The sequence below is a fragment of the Pteropus alecto genome, unplaced genomic scaffold, assembly GCF_000325575.1.
Source record: "Pteropus alecto unplaced genomic scaffold, ASM32557v1 scaffold20, whole genome shotgun sequence".
Taxonomy (NCBI): Eukaryota; Metazoa; Chordata; class Mammalia; order Chiroptera; family Pteropodidae; genus Pteropus; species Pteropus alecto.
Genome location: NW_006436298.1, coordinates 49,774,854 through 49,796,428, shown reverse-complemented (window position 1 = coordinate 49,796,428; position 21,575 = coordinate 49,774,854). Strand labels below are relative to the sequence as shown.

The 21,575-nt window shown below is 40.1% G+C and overlaps 1 protein-coding gene across 17 annotated transcripts in view; it reads right to left on the bottom strand.

Annotated features, from left to right (window-relative positions):
* Positions 1-12,961: 12,961 nt before the first annotated feature.
* Positions 12,962-21,575, bottom strand: part of ZKSCAN5 (zinc finger with KRAB and SCAN domains 5) — a 22,420-nt gene continuing 13,806 nt past the window's right edge. For all 17 annotated transcript variants that reach the window (XM_025047827.1, XM_025047826.1, XM_015590376.2 and 14 more), the window contains 2 exons: positions 20,759-21,367; positions 12,962-15,269 (listed from right to left, as the gene is read on the bottom strand). In XM_025047827.1, coding sequence (XP_024903595.1) covers positions 14,167-15,269; positions 20,759-21,367 — 1,712 coding nt within the window. In that variant the 3' untranslated portion in view covers positions 12,962-14,166. The remainder of the gene's footprint in view (positions 15,270-20,758; positions 21,368-21,575) is intronic.

Genomic DNA, 21,575 nt, shown 5'->3' with positions numbered 1-21,575 from the left:
CCCCACTTGCACCCCCCCCCAAGCCACATCCAAATGTGTCCTCAGCGAGTCAGGTGCTCCTTGCTGAGCAGCACCTCGACACGCACCGGAGGCAGCTGGCCTTGGTTTCTTTTGAGGTGTGGCCTTTTGAGGCAACTATAAGCACAGCATCTGTGGATTGCTTGCTGAATCTTAACAGGTGGCCCCAGAGGGGCAGAGGCTTGGGCTAAGTTTGGCTTGTAGCGGAGCCCCTCTCAGGACTGTGCCATTGGACAGACACCTACTTCACAAATTCACACTAACCGAACCGAGAGACTTAGGAGCTTTTCTTAGTACATAGAAACAGACATGGAAAGACAGCTAAAATGGGAAAACAAGAAGCAGAAGCCATATGAGAGAACAGAACAGAGATCCAGATATAATGGAGTCAAGTAATCTAACAGATGCAAACTTCAAAACATTGATTATAAAGATGCTCAATGAACTTTTGGGAAATGTAGAGAACTCCAACAAAGAGATAAAAAACATAAAAAATGGAAATGGAAATTATAAAAGGGAATCAGTCAGAAATGAAGAACACATTATCTGAAATGAGAAGTATATTAAATGAAAAAAACAAAGTGAATAAAGAAGAGGATCAAATGACCTATATAAAGGATGGGAAAGCAAAGGATACACAATAAGAATGGCAAGAAATAGAAGCCAAGACTATAATAATAATTTAAAGAGCCTATATTCACATTAAAGGTAAAAATATCCATGTCATAGGGGATCTTGAAGAGGGAGAGCAAGAAATTGAATATATATTTGAAGAAATAATGATGGAAAACTTCCCTGATCAGCTGAGGATGATGGCAGAAAGAAGGCAACAAATGGTACCCCTCTGTTTCCATATGGGGACAAAAACAGAAGCTGAAGGGGGACAACCATGGGAGAGACTAGGAGATAAGGAAGAAAAGTTACATTTGTAGAGCACCTGCTATGTGTCTGGCACTACGTTAGGTACTTTCATTTTTTGACCTCACAGTAACACAGTAGGAAGCTGTTATTTTTCTCTTTTTACAGATGAAGAAAATGCTCAAAAAACTCAATAAATGGCCCACTGTCACATTTACCAAATGGCAGAGATAGAATATCTACCAAAGTCTGCCTGATGCAAAGCCTATGCTCTATGGCAAGAGAGCTCCCAGAAATTACAGCATAACAATGACCAGAGAATACAGAGTGATATATTTCAAATCACATTACACAATTTTCTAGACCATAGAATATCTCCAGTTTTCTGCCCATGTCACAGTTTTATTGAAGAAAATATTGCTTGGTATATTGGTGAAAATCAATTTGGCCTATTACTACTCTTAATTTTATCATTAAAATAAAAATAAATAGCTGAATATCTGACATATGTAACTGTACTTATTCATAGGCTGTCTTTTCCTGGCCACTCTTTTCTGCATGGAAGAAAAAATACCTCTTGATAAATGAATACAGTTACAAACATATTTTATGTCCATGTCCCCCAGGTATGCAAGTATCTCCCACACACCGATGTGCATTATGAGAATGTACAGAGAAATTGGCATAAGTAAGTAGACACATAAAAATTAGTAGAAAGATAAAAGGGAAGATATGGGTCTTTGAGGAACAGAAAAAAGGGTGGGAAATTAGACAGAGTAGTTAGAAAAGTGAGGGAGGGCTTAGAGGTCTCAGGTTTGTAGCAGAACAAAGGATACTGTGGCCAGTTCACTGTGCCAGGTCTTCAAATAGATGTATAGCTTTATGACAATTCTCAGTATATTAGAGGGCCCATGAGCATCTCTCTCCTGAGAAAAAAAGGGTAAGCAGGAATCCCAGGCTGGGTTGCTGGATTCAGATTTGTTCCATTGCTTCTGAGTTTTTGGTTTCAACCAGCAGGAGAACATTTATTCTTCAACCAATTAGATGAATTATGCACCCTTCCTGTTAAGCACATAATATACCTTTTTCTCTAGGGTTTCTGCAAATGTATATTTGGACTACATGACACCCTCAACAGAATCAGAGGCAGAATACTTGGTCTTCAAAAGTTTCTTTCCAATCTTGAGAAGTCAAGTATGCTCACATAGGAAGCTTGAAGAGCACAGACACTGAAGCCATTCTGCCTGGGATGGAATCCTGTTTCTAGCACATATGAGCCTGTACTTGGGCAAGATACTTAACCTCTGTGTGGCTCAGTTTTCTCTTCTATAAAATGGGAAGAATAATAGGACCTACCTAATAAGGTTGCTATAAGAATTGATTGAATATATATATATTGAACCTGAGAAAGTGCCTGACATGTAGTAAGTGCTACACACATGGCAGAGAGAGAGAGAGAGAGAGAGAGAGAGAGAGAGAGAGAGAGAGAGAGAGATATGAGTAGTTTAAATTGTTGAGCAGAGGTGGAATTAACTAAATAAGTCTTCATAGAAGAAGTGAATACAAAACAGACTATAAAATAAACATTCAGAACCATCAATATGAATATGGCCTATGAAAAGACCTTGCTCAGGTGTTGTTAGGACAGTCACCCAAGCCTCCCTCCTTTTCTCTTTGACTTTGAACTCTGTAAATTCCTTTATTCAGAGGAACTTGCACTTTAACTTAGTCTAGTGTAATTGTTCCAATTATCCATTCTCCCAGTTCCAAATCCTATTTCAAGACTAATACCTGCTCTTCTTATTTTTTCCTTTAGATTGTAAAGTAAAGAAAAAGGATGCAAAGCCTTCGAGGCAGAAAATGGTGAGAAAAATGAAACTTCCAGGACATTGTTAGGAAAACCAGACAACAGATTGTCCATGATGCGGGGCAAGGCTGTGAAAGTTTGGGCGGAAGAGTAAGCATTGTGGAGATGCTTACAGAGACGCCTGGGAAAATAACCTCAGAAACAAGTTTTTGGTGAAAGTACCATCTTTTCTGTCTTTATAAACCACACAGGGGAGAATGGGTCAAGCTCTGGCAGAGCTCTAACTTGGTGTGCCATCAGAAGACATGTGTCAGGGAGAAGCACTGCCAGTGTAAAGAATGTGGGAAAGTTCTAGCCAGAGCAGAGCTTGGAGCGCACACCCAAGAGAGGCCTTGAGTGTGCAGTGAGTGCAAGAAAGGATTTATTTCTGGCTCATGTCCCACACCTGGGAGAGGCTGTATCATTGCCTTGACTATGAGAAAACCTAACATGCACCACTCAGATTGTTCACCAGAGAATCCACACTTACATGACATCAAAATGTTGTCAGTGGCAAAAGCTTCAGAGAGATCAGCACCCTCATCACCCCCAGGTGGCCACACTGAGGAGAAATCCCCATCGTTGTGGTGAGTGTGGGAAAAGCTTCAGGTAAAGCTCACACCACACCATGCCCCAGAGAATCCAGCTGGGGAGAGACCCTCTGGTGCGTGCAATGGATATGAGAAGGCTTCCAGCCTCAGCAAAATCTTTGTGATGCACAGGAGAAGCCTTACGTATCCTGCATGTGGGAAAATTTTGGTCATGGCACCAGCTTAATTTTATATTATGGAATCTACCTGGGAAAGATAATGTATCAGTGTTGTGCACAGGAGAAGAGATTTGGTGGCAGCTTCATCTTTTAAGATACAGAAAACCCACAGCTCAGGAATGGTTTGACAAGAGAAAAGTTCTATAAAATTATATTTCCTTGGTCATAAGCAACCACACCAGGCAAAGGAGAGAATCCACTACCCCAAAGGTGACCTGTCTCATGGATAAAATACCACAAGATCAAAGCTATCTATTGTTTTCCTTTATTCCCAGAATTAACTGCATAGTGTTAAAGAGATAGCTAGGTACTCTCATGTGAGAGTGTCTTCTCACTTCCCATTTCCTATCTTTACATTCAGCCAATCAAAATAATACCAATCAAGGGTCAGAGATATTGAGACCAAGACAAGATTGCTTTGATATGAAAGGACATAAACCTTGGAATTTGTAATAGGGTTCTCTCAGCCATAAACACTGATTTTAGGATAAATTCTGAGAGTTTCTCTCTTCTCCACTTGTCCATTTTTGGCTTTATTTCCTTTCTCTGGCTAAAGCATGTTGGATCCTTTAGGCAAATATTACCTAGGTTAACAACCAGGTTTTTAAGAAATACACATATTTTGTGCAATATTATTGAAAGATTAGTATGTATAATATACCATCAAAGCAAAAAAAAAAAAAGAAAGAAAGAAAGAAAAGATAAGTTCTGTTTTTCTTTACTCTCTGAGCTTCCAAAGTATAATTTTTGCCTGCTTTCTCCCTTATAATCCATAAACTGGACTTTTCTCCAGTCTCTAACTCCTCCTCAGGTATCCGAAGAGCATTACATCTCATGCCTCACGCTTTGGTGTTTTCTTACTTTAGGTATTATTGGCCTCCATCCCAATGTACACCTGCTGTGGCTCCTCTATCAGCTTTTCCCCTGTGCCTTTTCTTCTGGAATTTCAGCAGGTCCACAGACTCTAACTTTGTGCATAAAACTCTGTATAAATGTACACTTTTCTGAGAAGAAGCTGGTGAATCTCAACATTTTCTAAAAGGGTTACCTGACCCCCAAATGTTAAGAATCATTGCTTTACGAACTCTTAATGTTCAAATGGGTTTTTCTTTTTAAAGAGAGTACAGTGTAATCTTTCCTCTTTCTGTACTTTTAACAAGTGGCACAAACAAAAAATAACTGTTTCATATTCTAATTGATTGCCTTAGAGACACACAGTTCCATTAGCCAATTTACAATCTTGAATACATCGCTTTTTTTCAAGATATGCCTTCTCTGAATCTTTGGGGGTCACTAATGTTCTCTTCTCAGCTTCGTAGGCTGTGAGAGAAGGCATGAATGGGGGTGAAGTCAAAGGTGCAAAAGAGGAAAATTCTGTGCTCATATTTAGGAAGGCAAGGTGACTCTGTGGCTGAAGGTGTAGTAGGGCTGCTTACAGCCTACAGCCACTAGGTGATATATGGGCTATCTGTACTCCCTAATCCCCCACTGGAGGGCCAGCTGCTGTCTGTATTCACTAGAACAAAGACTTGAGATCAGACACCAAAAGAAAAGAACCACACAGTATACTTCTAGGGGAAAGAAGAGGGTAGAATGGTGGCTAGGAATAGCAATATCAGGAAAGAAGGGTGGAGCAGTATCATTTTACTAACAGTCATTGGCAATCCCCAGTGATAGACCTGTTTCAGGTTCTGAGGAGAGGGAAAGGAGGCAGAAGACACTGTTGGTTAGCTTTCCAACCTCAGAGAAGAACGTGACATGCATGCTCACTTCTTTCAAGGCAAGAGAGATTCACGAAGACAACATATGTGAAATAAATGCTGGCACTATAACAAATTATGGACACTTGTATAAAGACAATTCAGGGCAATGGAAGAAAACTAAGTTATTTGAGGCACTTTATTAACATTCTATTATCAGTCCCCATTTAGACCCTGATCCCTTTGCAGAGCCCTTTCCCCTAGTGCTGCTGGAGAAACTTGGTCAGCGAAGGTGGCTCACAATACCTTCTGCAACTTGAGAAAGAAGAGCTGAGGTAAAAACTGGATAGTTAAATTGGCAGAGTAGGGTGAAGCGGGTGTAGAGAATAGAGCCTCCTGTGACCTCGAGAGGCTTTCTTTCTTTAGTTTTCGGTCTTATCTCCCTCAATGGCAGAGGCAGGTACCTCCAATTACATTTCTCATATACAACCACAGCAGCAAAATCCACCACCACTGTTACTGTGTTTCCAGTTATTATAATTTGCCCCCACATCACCACGGTGGTGACAAAAGAAGTCTACAAAAGAAGTCTAGATTTGGCCCAATTCCCTCCTTAGGTCTGTTGAGTTTCTGGCAGTAAAGTCATTCAGAAAATAGAGGCAGAAAGTCAAATTTGGACCCTTCTTTGACAGATTATAATTAGAAAGTTCTTACCTCGCTCTTTGAGAATGGCCAGGGAAGAAGGGACAAAGGGATCTTTGGGGATTTTGCATGGAAAGCAGAAGTGCACGTTAATATCCCATGGCATTCCAAGTCACCTTCAAGGTCACCTTCTCCATAGTGCCTTCTGGAGCTAGCTCAGCCTCACAGACTTGCTAGTATAGACACATGGCGTGAAAGGTCATTTAGTACATTTCCCATCAGTACAGGGCCATTCTTACAAGATCCTTACAAGATGGTCATCAGTCTGCCACTTACAGGGGCCGGAAGTTCAGTACTCTCTGATCTCTCCACCTCACGTGGATGAACTTCTCTGAACATTCTAACTTATGGTTAATATCACACTTTTAAGGCAACTTCCTTATCAAGTTTTAAGAATAACTTTCATAGAGTATTTACTACAGAGATGACACATACAATGTATGCAGTGAACATTTGCTTGAGGGACTTGGCTGGACAGAGGATGTGGGACAGCACAAAAATTACTCAATGGGGGTGCCTCACTTACTATTTTGATGAGTGCCCAGATTATAAGAAGATCAATATAGTAATAAATCATTTCATGTAGACAAGTTCCTAACACTTCCAAACCTCCTCAATCTCCACTGTCTGCCACATTTCAGCAGATGATCTCAACTTGTATTTAGTTTTCTTAATTGAGAAACATAATTGTAAACTTGATCTTCCTATTACCAAATCTTTGTGTATCCATTCATTTTTTTTTCCTTTTTTTCCCTTCTATACAATGGAGATGTTGGTCCTTCTATTAGAGGCAAATACCTCCACTTGTGCTCCTAGTTCCACATCCTCCTTTCTTCTCCAGAACTTAAATTCTATTATTCTCTTTTCTGGCTTCTAACCTCTCACTTTTTCCTGGCTTATTTCTAAGATCATACAAACTTGTTCTCATACCTCCCATATTACACAATCTCCTCTTTGTCCCTTACACATCCATTCACTTTCCATGCCTCATGCTTCTCAATGCTGTCAATACAAGTGATGTGGACCCTTTGTTTCCTTGTCACTCTTCAATCCACTCCAATCCAGATTCTCCACTCCACTAAAACTGCTCTTGCCAGAATGACCCGAGTCATTCCTATGGTTTTAAAGACTATTTATTAGTTTACCATTGACAAATTCAAAACATTATCCCAGATATATCCTCTGAGTTTAGGACTATGTAAACTATCCACCGAATATCTCCATTTGGATATCTCTGATGTATTTCAAAATATAACATGTCCAAAACTAAACTTTGTCTCCCTATACCCTGCACATACCATAACAATCCTATCCTTTCTTGTGTCTCAATCATTCCTAGTTCAGTAAATGACACCACCAGTCACCCAATGCTGAATCCAGAATAGAAACTCAGTAATCAGTATTGACAACTACTTCTCATTCACTACCCCACCTCCAACCTATCATTAAGTTCTGCCAACTGTATTTTTTGAAAACAGCATTCTTGAGACATAATTTACATATCATAAAATCTAACCATTATATGATTCAATGATTTTTATCATTCTACTTTTAAATATCAAACTGACCTACTCCACATCTCTCCAATCCACTCCCCCTAGTCAAATCCTCCACCACCCATGCTTTAAGCCATTGAGGAGTATAATCTAAGTGATCCTGTTTATATCTGCTTTCAATGCCCCCATTCTTCAGTCTGCAGTGACTTTTAAAAATATTAACAGGATTGTGCCTTGCCTCTGTTTAAAACTCTTTAATAATTTCCCATTGCATTTAGAATAAAATCCAATTAACTACAAGAATCTTGGTGATCAGCCCTTATCTACTTTACCTGCTTCACCACGTACCACTCTCTAGTTCATCATGCTGCAGCCAATTCCTTCTTCTTAGAACTATTTCCTTTTATTCAGCTAACACCGTGGAATTGAACAGAAATCATCTAAATGAGAACAAGTGAAGGTTATTTATTAGAGCCCCCTATAGCAAGGTAGTCAGCCACAATCACTTTATGTTTTGGCAGGAACTCAAAGCCAGGCAAAGGAGTGGACAAAGGGGAAGGTCTAGGTGTGCCCTGATTGGAGCTGTTGGCCTGAGGAAGCTTTAAGCAAGCTCACTAGAAGAAGGGCATCCTTTGCGACTAGTTAAGTATACATATTTGGCTTTCTCCAGTTGGTCCTAAGTTGGAAGCGAGGACAAAGATTAAGAAAGCTCTCAGTTACTAAACAAGCCCTGGTTATTCGGGATCATTTTTACAAGGGTTACTGTTTGACTTTCTGGACTGGTTGCTACAGACAGTGGTCTAACTTCCTACATGTTTGACCTGTAGATAGTAGGTTGGCTTCCTGGGCTGGATAGTGTAGAAAATGGGTTGGTTTCCTGGGCTGGTGCTGCAGATTGTAGGTCAGGTTCTATTTTTATGTATGATCTGGCAACTGTCTGTTTTCATATTCAGTCTCTCAGCTCCATACCTTCTTTCTGGTCTCAGTTCAAATCTGACTTAGAGAACTTCCTTGTTCACCAATTTAAAGTGCCTTTGTTATTTAGTCTCTTATTATTCTGTCCTTTTTCTTTGTGACATTTCCAAATTTTTTAATTATTTGTAATCTATATTTGTAGTCAATGTCACACAAAGTAGGTCCTCAACAGATATTTATTAAATTCAATGATGAATGAATGAATGTAGATCAGGGTCTATTTTCCCCATTCCTATCTGTCTTTGAAAGGTCACAGAATTATAGTGATAGAGGTGGAAGGGCCCTCAGAAGCTATTTAATCTAACCACCTCACCTTTCATATGATAAAAAACAAGAACAAAGAGAAAGTAGTGACCTGCTCAGGGTCACTGTGCCTCCATTTCCTCATCTGTAAAATGGGATTATACTGTTTACTTTCCCTGCAGAGCTTAGGAAGATCATATGACAATGTTTTGGAAACTTATATTACATAAACATAAAATATAAATACTCATAGAAATATATTAAGGAAAGAAGATAATCCACATGCTGCAGAGAAAAAACTAAGGCGTCAATAAGAAGAGATGAAATATTGCCATTTGTGACAACATGGATGGGCCTCGAGATACTCATGCTAAGCGAAATAAGACAATTAGAAAAAGTTGAAAATTATATCACTTATATGTGGAATATAAACCTAAAAGCAACAAATGAACAGGACAAACAGAGACTCATGGACATGGACAATGGACTAGTGGTTACCAGAGGGTAGTGCGGAAAGGGAAGAGAGGAGGTAAACGGGGGAAATTTAAATCATTTCTTCAATTAAAAAAATTATTTTTAAAATACCTCAGTCTTCAGAGCTGTGTACATCAGGGTTTCAATCCTGACTCCAACTCTGACTACTTATCTGACCATGGACAATTTATTAACTTTCTGGGACTCAGATTGCTCAGCTGTAAAACTGGGATATACTCCTAAGTAATTATTGCAAATACGTGGTGAGTCATGTGTTATAGACCGAATAGTGTCCCCCTCCCCTGAAATTCATACATAGAAATTCTAACCCCCTGTGTGACTGTTTGGAGATAGAGCCTTTAAGGAGGTAACTGAGGTTAAACGAAGTCATAAGGGTGGGCCCTCATCGATAGGACTGGTATCCTTATAAGAAAAGGAACAGACACCAGGAGTGCACAGAGGAAAGGCCATGTGAGGACACCGTGAGAAGACAGCTGTCTGCAAACCAAGGAGAGAGGGCTCAGTAGAAATCAACCCTGTAGGCACCTTGATCTGATTTCCAGCCTCCAGAATGGTAAGAAAATAAAGTTCTATTGTTTAAGCCACCTAGTCTCTGGCATTTTGTTATGACCACCACAGCAGACTAAAATACCATGTAAGGTACTTAATATAATAATAACCACATTACCAATTGCACAACAAATATAACTTTTTTTTTTCCTCTTAGAAACGAGATTATATTACTGTCCCAATGGTTTGTTAAAGTTATTTATCCAGACTTAGTGATGGGCTTGTGCTAGTCCAGTCATATTCTCTCTTGGTTGTCCTCATGATCAGTGATACATATATGTAATATTTCCAGCCAAGGTTAAAACAAAACAGTTGCCATATTGCATCAAACTCATGATTTATCATGCTCATAATTTTGCCTCTGTCAGAAGTACCAAGGAACAGATGTGTTATGAATAGGTAAAATTGTCACTGACATCAATTCTAAAACACACTAGTTCCTCCATTTTGGTGCTCATCCTTGAATTTCCGTAATTTTTTATCTGCTATATTTTGTGTATCTCTGCAGGCACTTTATTAGTTTACTACCCATGGAGCAAGAGTACTTCTGTTAATTTTTCTCCTTATCTCATTCTGATTTCAAGGAATGTCTCTTAGTTCTACTACATGTGATTTGGCACGTTCAAATTTGTGGTCACTCCAAATTTTATACTTTCCTTTTTCTGGACCTGCTCTAGGTGCTGTTCTTTCTCCTTTGGTCCAAACCACCAGAGTTGCACTTTATGGTGAAGTCATCCTATGATTCTGTACAAAGGCAGAAAAATGCTAATGTCTTAGGCTTTATCTCCAACGCCTTTCCTAATGAATGCTATCGTTTAGGTTGTCAAAGCACAAAGCTGGCCTGGGAATGGGGAGAGGGAAACGTGGGAGAGACGCTTCTATCAACATCCTGCTAGGGCCAGATTCGGAAGTGGGGGTGGGGGCGGGTTGAGGGTGGGCAGTGACTACAAGCAGCTCACATCCCCTCTACCACCTGCAGCCGGGAACTCAGAGCCATGGGGTCAGCCTGGAGAGGGACACTGAGCAGAACACAGGACCTTAAGGACAAATAGAACAAGCCCCAGAAAGCCTGATGGAAGTGATCCCAGCCCCAGCCCCTCCCCCAGAGCTCCACGTTTGCTAGGAATCTAGCAGGTCTCAGGGTCCCAGTGGTTCCCTGAGCCTTCCTCTATAAATCTAGGGTAATTTAACCTCCTCCTCAGTCTCGGGAAAACACCAAGGTTAAGAAGCAGCTCCTCACTAATAATAAATAGATAAGGGGCTAATGGAGAATCTAGCCTCCTGGGTGAAAGGTGGAGGTCATAAGTTTTGAGAACTAGTGCCTGGGATCTGTTTCTAATTGTTCCTTCTGCAGGGAAAGGACCCCAAGCTAATGACTGGGACCTGTCAGCCCCAGATGGCTCTGGTACTTTTGTAAAAACAATAAACATTTTTGATAGAATCAGCCACAGGCTTCCTCCCTATCTCTTAGCAGATATTTCTATAGAATTCAACCTACATGTTCCCTGCACTCATTCACTGACGTAAGTGCAATGCAGATTGTACTGTTCTTTCCCTTTTTTGCCTTTAGTCCTTTCCAACATTTTCATGTTTAAAAGGAAAAGTAAGTAGTGTCTTGAGCAAACAAATCTTGCTCTAACTTGCCCAAACTTGAGCAAACAAAATATGTGACCCTAATATTTTGTTTCTCTTTACTTTTGGAGGTTTGGAAGGAAAGGCTGTGATGGATGTGGTGACTGCATGGCAGCAAAATACTTTTCAGTCAATTGTTCAAATCATAAAACTGTCTTTTTTCTGCAACTAAAAGCAATGAAAGATGCAAGACTAAAGGATCAACATAGTTTTGAGCTCAGAAAAAAAGTTTCTGGAAATCAAAGCTGTTTTACAATAAAGGCAGTTGCCTTGGGAGGCAATTAACTCCCCATCATTGAAAAGGTTTCATGCAGAAACTAGATAATGAGTTGCCAGGAAATGTTTTCCTCAGCTCAACATAGTTATTAAGCACTTGTTAATATGCACATGCCTACAAATCAAATGGGGATTCTTCCATTGGATGGCAGGTTGGGTTTGATGATCCCATGGGGCCCATTACAACTCTAAGATTCTATGATTGTATGATTTTAATCATACCTTGTATTAAAATTGAATTAACACGAACAGAGTTTCACTACTCTGTAATGTTTGACGTGTAATAATATAAGACACAGTATAGTTTAGTGCTTAAGAGCTTAGCTTTGGGGCAAAGTGATCTGGGTACAAATGCTAGTTGTACTACAAGGGCTTATGACTTTTGGCAAGTGAATTACCTATTCTGAACCTCAGTTTTTCACAACTCTAAAATGAGAGTGCTAATAAGTGAAACTTCCTCAAAATGTTGTGAGGATTAGTGAGATGATCCACAGAAAGCACTTAGCCTATTTAGAACATGGCAAATGCTCAATAAACATTAACACTAGGCTTCACTAAAGTTGTCATTCTCAAGTCTTACATCTGACATTTAGCTCTGTGATTCTAGTTGCAGGAAATAAAACTTAATGCTCCCAAGGAGGGCCTTTGACACACTTTGCATTTAGTGGTTATTTGTCAAGTGTGTCATTTTTTCTCTTCGAGCAATCACTTTCAACAAGAACCACAAATTCTATATTTTCGTTCCCCCCCCCACCAAATCTTACCCAAGTCAGTACATCCCTTTCCACCTGTATTACCATTCCAGTTTACCAGTGAATATCACACAACTGAATGGCCACCACATGCCAGGGACTACCAATACTCCATCGGTAATGAGGTCCTCACTGTATCATGGTCAGCAGCCAACTCCATAATTCATTCTTACAGTCAGCCCCCTAGGACTGCTCACAGCACCAAATCAGGTTCCCTAAAGCAGAGCCTGAGACAGGGATTCAGAGCCACATGATTGGACGAGGGCGTACTCTTCAGAAAAATTCTTTATGGGAGAGAATGAAACAAGATCGAGAAAAACAAGAGCCAAGCACAGATGTAGTCTCATAAGGTCTAGCCTTGGCCTGATCCACAAAGGATGGGTTCTGGAGCATTAACTACACTATGTACACTATGGTATCCCCCGTTTTGAGGAAAGCGAATCAGCCTTTTGTATCCCTATATTAATCAGTCACTATCTGGGCAGTGGGAAGGGAAGATAACTCCTGGGTGAGGCAGCTCTCACCAACTGAGGGCAATTCTCCAGTCTCTGGAGAAGTGAAGAGCTGTAAGCATTTAGCAGTCCAAACTTATAGCAGCTAGGGGATGGGTATGCCAGCTTGGTCAAGGGGATCTGAACAAGACACCAGTGTACAACATAATCAACAAGTATTTATTGTTTATTGTACGCTAGGCAGTAAGTAGAAGTAGGACTTTAAAAGCACCCCAAAGCACTCTCTCTAGCAAAACAGACTCAGGTTAACCCTTTTATCCATGTCATCTTCTTTCCCCAACTCCTACCCAGACCTTCTCACAAGGCAGGCCTAACCAGACCATGTCCTCCCTGCTCCCAGTTAGTTTGCTTTCAAATACAGCTGCGACTCAAGTTGAAACTCATTCTACACGTCATTATGCTATACGGGAGACCTATCTTCAGAGCAACTAGGAATTGGTACACCTACTGCTTGGGCCACAATTCCTAACTCAACTTGGTCCAATTCCTTCTATGGATGTAGCTGCCCTCATTCTTGTAATAGAAAATAAACAGTCCACAGTTTGGCCTGTCTTCTCTTCTCTATTTAGCTAAGGCCCCTCTCCCCTCTTCTCAAGATGACTAGCCAAGTTTCTCCTGAACTGACAAACTTAACTCCTCTAATAGCTAGCCTTGATGCTAGTAGAATCAAACAAAACAAAAAAGTAGTGTTTTATGGAGAAGTTATAGATTGAATGACAGCAGGAACATATACCATCCAGTCTCTGAACCCCAATTTTGCCAATATATAAATATCTTAAGTTGATTTCTTTTCAAGGGGTTTAATACTTATGATGGGAACAATGACTGGAGCATTCTAGTGACTGGGATAATCATTTCTAGGAAAGGTTCACTGCTGAGGTACCAAAATGGGTATCATGCTAAAGGGTTCTCTCTTTACTTGTGCTCTTCCCTGAATAGATAAGCGGTCAAACAAGGCAGAAACCACAAATAAGCTTATTTCTATTGCATTTATGAGGCTTTCCTCAGTATCAATGTTCAGAGATTCGAATGAAGAATAAGTGCCATCTGAAGGCTTTCCTTCATCCACCTTATCCATGGGTTCTCTTTTGCCTACCCTCTTAACTATGAAGATGCTAATGAAAGTATTTCTCAATGGGAAAAGCGAACAGGTATCTATTTATTATTCTCCAGTGTTCCTGAATTCTAACTGAAGGATTTCCACATATCTGTAGGTTTGATGGTTAAGCTGGAGAACTTGCTTGAAGTTGTTATTACATTCATTATAGTAGTAGGGTTTTTCTTCAGGAAGACTTTTCTAAAATTGAATAAGAGCTGTGCTACAATGGAAACACCTACACACTTCAGGTATTTATGAAATCTGTCCTATCATGACTTCTCAGATGTTTGAAGAGACTACAACTCCAACTGAAACTCATTCCACATTCTTTACATTGGAAGGGTTTCTCACCAGTATGGATTCTCTGATGTTGATTAAGATGTGACTTCAGAGTGAAGCCTCTGCCACATTCATTACATTGATGGGATTTCATGTTAGAATAGCTTTTTTGATGTTGTTTTATGTGGGAACACTGGCCAACATTTTCTCTACATATATCACATTTATAGGTTTTCTCTGCTGTATGAGTTCTGTAATGCTGAATAAGATCAGAGCTATAACTAAAGGCTTTCCCACATATGTCACACTTATAAGGCTGCTCTTGTAACTCAAACTTCTTATCTTCAATCACTGTTAGGTTCCAACTATATGCTTCCTCACAAATACCATTTTTTTCATTTTTCTGACCCATATGGAGCACCTGATGTTCAATGAGGCTAACATACTGAAAGAAGATCTCTCCACATTCATGACACTGATGGGATTTTTCTCTAGAGTGGAGTCTCAGATGCCCAGCAAGGTGTGAACGCCTCCCAAAGCCTTTCCCACACTCATTACACTTAAAGGGTCTCTCCCCACTGTGCACACTCTGATGCTGAACAAGATGGGACCTCACTCTAAAAGCTTTCCCACATAAATGACAGGTATAAGGTTTTTCACCAGTGTGGACTCGCTGATGTTGAGTTAGGTGCACACGTTGATTGTAGCTTTTCCCACACTCATCGCACTTAAATGGTTTCTCCCCAGTGTGTATTCGCTGATGTTGAATAAGATGGGCACTCTGAATAAAGCTTTTTCCACATTCATTACATTTATGTGGTCTCTCTCCTGTGGAGGATTTTTTGTGAACATATGTAACTTCACTGAAATTTATCCTCTTTGAAGAAGGTTGTCCTAGTATCTCTTTCATGGGAATGCACTGCTTTCTATCCAACTTGCCTTGCCCAAAATCTTGAACTTGAGAAACACTTCTTTGGATTCTTCCAGATAGTTCCATGTCTGCTTCTGAAAATTCTGAAATTTTCTTCTTAACATTCAATTTTGTATTCTTACTTCTTTTGTCACTGCCTGAAAAAACAAAGAGGAGATGCAAATGTCATCAGTTCTTTTACAGAAGAAAAATAAACTGTCAGGAAAAAAGAGGATAATCAAATAAAACTATGGTGTGAACTGACAAAAACTAGAAGAATGGGAAGCAAAGGGTTATGAAGCATATATAGAATTGAAGAATACCTGATAAGGAAACAGGAAAAAAAGAAAGATGAATCAGTATGAAATTTATGATACTGATGGGATTTTTCTCTAGAGTGGAGTCTCAGATGCTCAGCAAGGTGTGAACGCCTCTCAAAGCCTTTCCCACACTCATTACACTTAAGAGGTCTCTCTCCACTGTGCACACTGATGCTGAACAAGATGAGACCTCACTCTAAACGCTTTCCCACATAATGACAGGTATAAGGTTTTTCACCAGTGTGGACTTGCTGATGTTGAGTTAGGTGCACACATTGATTGTCGCTTGGTGATATAACACCAAAGGTAGGTGATATATGAATCTCTGTTCTCTTCAACCTTAGCCAACATTCCACCTTCAGTTTCCCTCCCACAGCACTTAATACTTCTCCTTTGGAAATGCTCATCTATTCAAACCTGTCTAGTTTTGAATAGACTTTTAATATCTGCTACTCCCACCAGATCATCAGCTTGAGAGCGTGAACAGCATCTGTTCTGTGTACTGCTGTGTCCCAAGCACTTAACCTAGAGGTTCTCAATAAATATGGCTGGATGAGGACACAAAAGTATCCCTCCTTTGATCAAAAAAAAAAAAAGGGGGGGGGGAAGGTAGGTATTAACTAGTCATTAGTCATAAGAACAATTGCAGGAAAGATTTAAAAGGAAAGACACTATTTTAAAGCAATTGCTTTCCAAGTCCAGAGTCCTATTAGACAGATTTCTCCAATGAGACAGTCATCAAGTAGAATGGGATAGAACCAGCTGAGAAAATAGCTCAGCTTAACCCATAACTTTCAAGACACTATGAACTACATAAACTTTTATTCCATGATGGAAGTGGTGGCAGTGGCTATTAATATGAATGACAAGTGGCTAGGTTTGGGGACATTAAAAGTATAACTTAAAATTAAATACTTTGGACAGTCTTAAGAGTTTTCTGAATAATGTTAATAATAGCCGTTAAATTCACAGCACAGGTTAATTAAAGTAATGCCATCTTATATAAATATATCACTTAAACAGATAAAAAAATAAGTAAACAAACAGGAAAATCACTAAACCTTATTCATAATCAAATTAGTGAAAAAGAATACAACAAATTTTTGATAACCCTGAAAGAAAGTAAAACTGATACTCTCGTACGTGGTGTGATTGTTTCAAAAAGCAATTTAGCAATATGTATCAAGAGCCATAAAGATGTTTTGGGCCTTTCATCCACTAATCCCACTTCCGGGCATTTATTATAAGAAAATAACCCCAAATATAGAAAAAGACATAAGCACAGTTATCAGGACAAAAGAGAAAAAATTAGAAGTTCAACTGGGGGATTCCCATCAAGATGGCATAGTACATAGACACTGTGCTTGCCTCCTCACACGACCACATCAAAATTACAACTAAACTACAGAAATATCGTTGGGAGTAGCCTGAACAGCAAATCCTACAACTGTGGACATACAAAAGAGGCCACCTCAAGGCTGGTAGGAGGGGCGGAGACACTGAACAGGCTGGTCCTACACCCACGTGTACCAGTTGAGAATCAGGAGGGATATCCTCTGGAGGTCCTACCAAAGGAGCAATGAGTCCCAACCCCACACCAGGCTCACCAGCCCAGAGTCCCAGTGCTGGGAAGAGAAGTCCCCACAACTCTGGCTGTGAAAACCAGCAGAGATTGTGCCTGATTGAGATGGAGGGCAGCTGGAGTCAAAGACATTTCTCTTAAGGGGCCCACAAGTGGACTCATTCACTGATGGACTCACTTGCTCTGAGCTCCAGGGCTGGAGCAGCAGCTTGGAAGGCACCAGGGACACACAGAGAGGAACTGAATTGAATGGCTTCAAGGTGAGAGGTGGAGGGGCAGCTTTCTTTCAGACAGAAGTACTGGCAGAATCCATTGTTCCTTTGTTGAGCCCTCCTCCACCCTGTGTCCGTCAGCCAGGCTAATACCCATCACCCCGCCCTGGAGATTCTCTGAGGCCTCATGCTATCCAACTTGCTGGCCCATCACCCCGCCCTGGAGATTCTCTGAGGCCTCATCCTATCCAACTTGCTGGCCCACCCAAGTTGTTTTTAGTGGCTTTTCCATACAAAAAGCCTGTCTTGGTTCATGCTGTGGACTTTCCTAAAGTCTTTCACAGGTTTGCAAAACCCAAACAAGAAGCATCTGGCCTCACTGTGTCCTGTACCTCTTGGTGAGTAGCCCAAGCCCGGCACTAGTGGCAGCTGGCCTCAGTTCCTGACTTGGCCTCTTGAGGCACCTATAAGCCCAGACTGGCTGGTGGCCATCTGAGGACTGCTTGGTGACTCTTGTCAGGTGGCTCCAGTCAGGGCACAGGCTGTGGCTAGAGACCCTCCCAGGAGGCCCTGGGACCAGCATGTTCAGTGGCCGGCTTCAGATTAAGCTAGAGCACTACCCGGGACTGTATTTGAGAACCACACAGCCAAAGGACAGACTCAGCAGGCACCAGAGCCCTGCTAAAGTGAATCCTGCTCCACAGAGTCAGCCCCTCACCAGCCAGTCCTCACAACCAATCAGCCCAAGGGTCAATCCCTCCCATTAATGTGCAAACAGCAACCAAGGCTCAACTACCACAGGAGGGCACGCACAAGGGACATACAAGGGACATACCTGGAGTACCATACAAGGGACATACCTGGAGTACCTAGCTCAAGTGACCAGGGAAGACTGTGCCACTGAGCCCCATAGGACACCTACATAAGGCCTCTCTACGAAGAGTGGCAGTTCTACCTAATACATAGCAACAAACACAGGGAGACAGCCAAAATGGGGAGTCAAATAAAGATGTCACAAATAAAAAAAACAGAACAAAGCTCCAGAAAAAGAACTAAACAAAATGGAAACAAACAAGCTACTAGATGCAGAGTTCAAAACACTGGTTATAAGAATGCTCAATGAACTGAGGAGAAGAGTAGATGAACTCAGTGAGGGCTTTAACAAAGAGACAGAAAACATAAAAATGGAGATAGAAAACATAAAAAAGAACCAGTAAGAAATGAATACAGCAAATGAAATGAAGAATACATTAAAAGGAATCAACAGCAGATTAGATAAAGCAGAGGATCGAATCAGTGATTTAGAAGATAAGGTAGCAGAAAACAGCCAATCAGAACACGAGACAAAAGAATCCAAAAAAAAATGAGGATAGTTTAACAGACCTCTGAGACAATATCAAGAATACCAACATTTATATCATAGGGGTACCAAAAGGAGAAGAGTGAGCAAGAAACTGATAACCTATTTAAAGAAATAGTGATGGAAAATTAATTTGGCTAAGGAAATAGACATACAAGCTCAGGAAGCACAGAGACCCAAATAAGATGATCCCAAAGAGGCCCACAGGAAGAACATCATAATTAAATGCCAAAGGTTAAAGATAAAAAGAAAATATTAAAGGCAGCAAGAGAAAAGCAATTAGTTACCTACAAGGGAGCCCCCATGAGACTGTCAGTTGATTTCTCAATAGAAACTTTGCAGGCCAGAAGGGATTAGCAGGAAACATTCAAAGTGATGAAAAGCAAGAACCGACAACCAAGACTACTCTAGCCAGTAAAGCTATCATTCAGAATTGAAGGACAGATAAAGAGCTTCCCCAGACAAGAAAAAGCTAAAGAAGTTCCTCAACACCAAATCAGTATTACAGGAAATGTTAGAGGATTTCTTTAAGAAGAAGAAGGAAAACAAAAGAGATAAAAAATATGAATAATAAATGGCAATAACTTCTTATCAACAATGACTTCAAATGAAAAAGGATTAAATGCTCCAATCAAAAGATAGGGTGAATGAATGGATAAGAAAACAAGACCCTTACATATACTGCCTAGCAGAGACTCACATCAGATTGAAAGACACACACAGACTGAAAGAAAAGGGATGGAAAAAGACATTTCATGGAAAAAGAAACCAACAAAAAGCTGGAGTAGCAATACTTATACGAGACAAAATAGACTTTAAAATAAAGCCTATAACAGGAGACAAAGAAGAAATCAGTAATCCTGCTTCTGAGTATTTATCCAAACAAACCCAAAACACTACTTCAAAAGCACATGTGAATCCATATGTTCATTGCAGCATTATTTACAGCAGCCGACACATGGAGGGAACCTGGGTGTCCATCAGTGGATGAATAGATAAAGAAGAGGTGGCATATATATAAGATGGAATATTACTCAGCCATAAAAAAATTGAAAAAAGAATGAAATCTTGCCATCTGCAACAACACAGATGGACCTAAAGGGTATTGTGCTAAGTGGAGTAAGTCAGACACAGAAAAACAAATGCTATATGATTTCACTTACATGTGGACTCTAAAGAACAAAAAACAAACAAAAACAGAAACAAACTCATAGAGAGAGAGAACATTTTGGTGGTTGCCAGATGGGAGGGGGTTTGGAGGTTGGGCGAAAAAGGGGAAAAGATTAATAAGTACAAATTGGCAGTTTCAAAATAGTCATAGAGATGTAAAGTATAGCGTAAGGAATACAGTCAATAATATTGTAATAACTATATGTGGTGTCAGATGGAGACGAAATTTATTGGGGTGATTACTTTATAAGTTATATAGATGTATTTAAATCACCATGTTGCACACCTGAAACAAATATAATAGTGTATGCCCACTGTAATTGAAAATAAAAAAAAACTATTAAAGAAAAAAAATTCAACTGGAGAACAGCCAAGTAAATTGTGATGTCTCTCTACACAATAGCAGATTGTCAAAAATAACAAACAGGAGGGCAGAGCAACACGGGAAAATGTGTACATCTAATATTTAATTGTACCCTCCAACTATATAAATATAGGCTTATGAAAAAGGACAGGAGGAAATACACTACCTAATAATAGTTCTATTAGTTAGGATAGTGGGATTATGGGTGATTTTTTTTCCTTCCAATTTCTTACTTCCAAACTTCCTGTACCATTGTAACAAAATAAGTGAAATAACTAAATTGGGGATAGGGGAAAGAAGGAAAGAAGTAAAAGAGCCAAAATCCTCATTTACAATAGAAAGTCAATAGATAGTGTCTAAAATTGATGAGTAAGCAATAGCAAAATTATTTAAAATACGGAATTACCAGAAGAAACAGAGCTGAAAGCAGGCATCTCTGGAGAAAGGGAAGTTGTGGAGATGGGGGAGATGGCATAGGGTTTTGCCTAATTTGACAATTAAAGTATAATAAAATAGATTGTAATCTATGTCCCTTCCTACTGCTCCCACTATCACAATCCATCTGTGCTATTATTGTTCAAAGCTAATAAAACAATATTTGCCCCCATTTATTCACCAACACAAACTCCTCACACATACATCTTTGGGATTTCTCTCTGAAGTGGCGCTTCAAGTGTTCAATCAGATGGGAGTGCCGACCAAAGTTTTTCCCGCATTCAGTACATCCATAAGGTCTCTCTCCACTGTGCACACTGTGATGCTGGACAAGATGGGAGCTCACACGGAAGGCTTTTCCGCACACCTGACATTTATAGGGTTTCTCACCAGTATGGACTCGTTGATGCTGAGTAAGGTGCACACGCTGATTATAGCTTTTCCCACATTCACCACACTTAAATGGTTTTTCTCCCGTGTGGATTCGCCGATGTTGAATGAAGTTTGAGGCTTGAAGGAAAAATTTACCACAATCATTACATTTGTGACCTCTCTCGGCATTTGTTTTTTGCTTACGGTTAATGTCTGTGATGGCACCAAGATCTCTTTTCTGGGAAGGGTTCTGCCTTGACTTCCCCACAGTGGGGTTTACCTGCCACCTGTCTACCATGCCATGAAGGTCACTAACTTCTCCAAATTCTTGACTCTGTGGAACATTCCTTTCAGTGCTTCCTGATGTCATCCAGTGCGATTCAGCTTCATCAGAAATCTGCTTTACTATGAGTTCCATATTGTCATTCCTGGATTCGTAATCTGAAATAACAGAAGGAAAATGAAAAATTCAGCCATTGCCTGCATTAGAAGAAAGGAAATGACTAAGGGATATAGAATAATTATACAAAACCAACATGAGCACATGACTTTGTAAAGACATTTATGGTTTTATAATACAGGGACGGGATAAAGAATATTTAAGCAGGAAACAGACAGATTAAAGAGGAAAGAGTTCGCAAGAATGGTT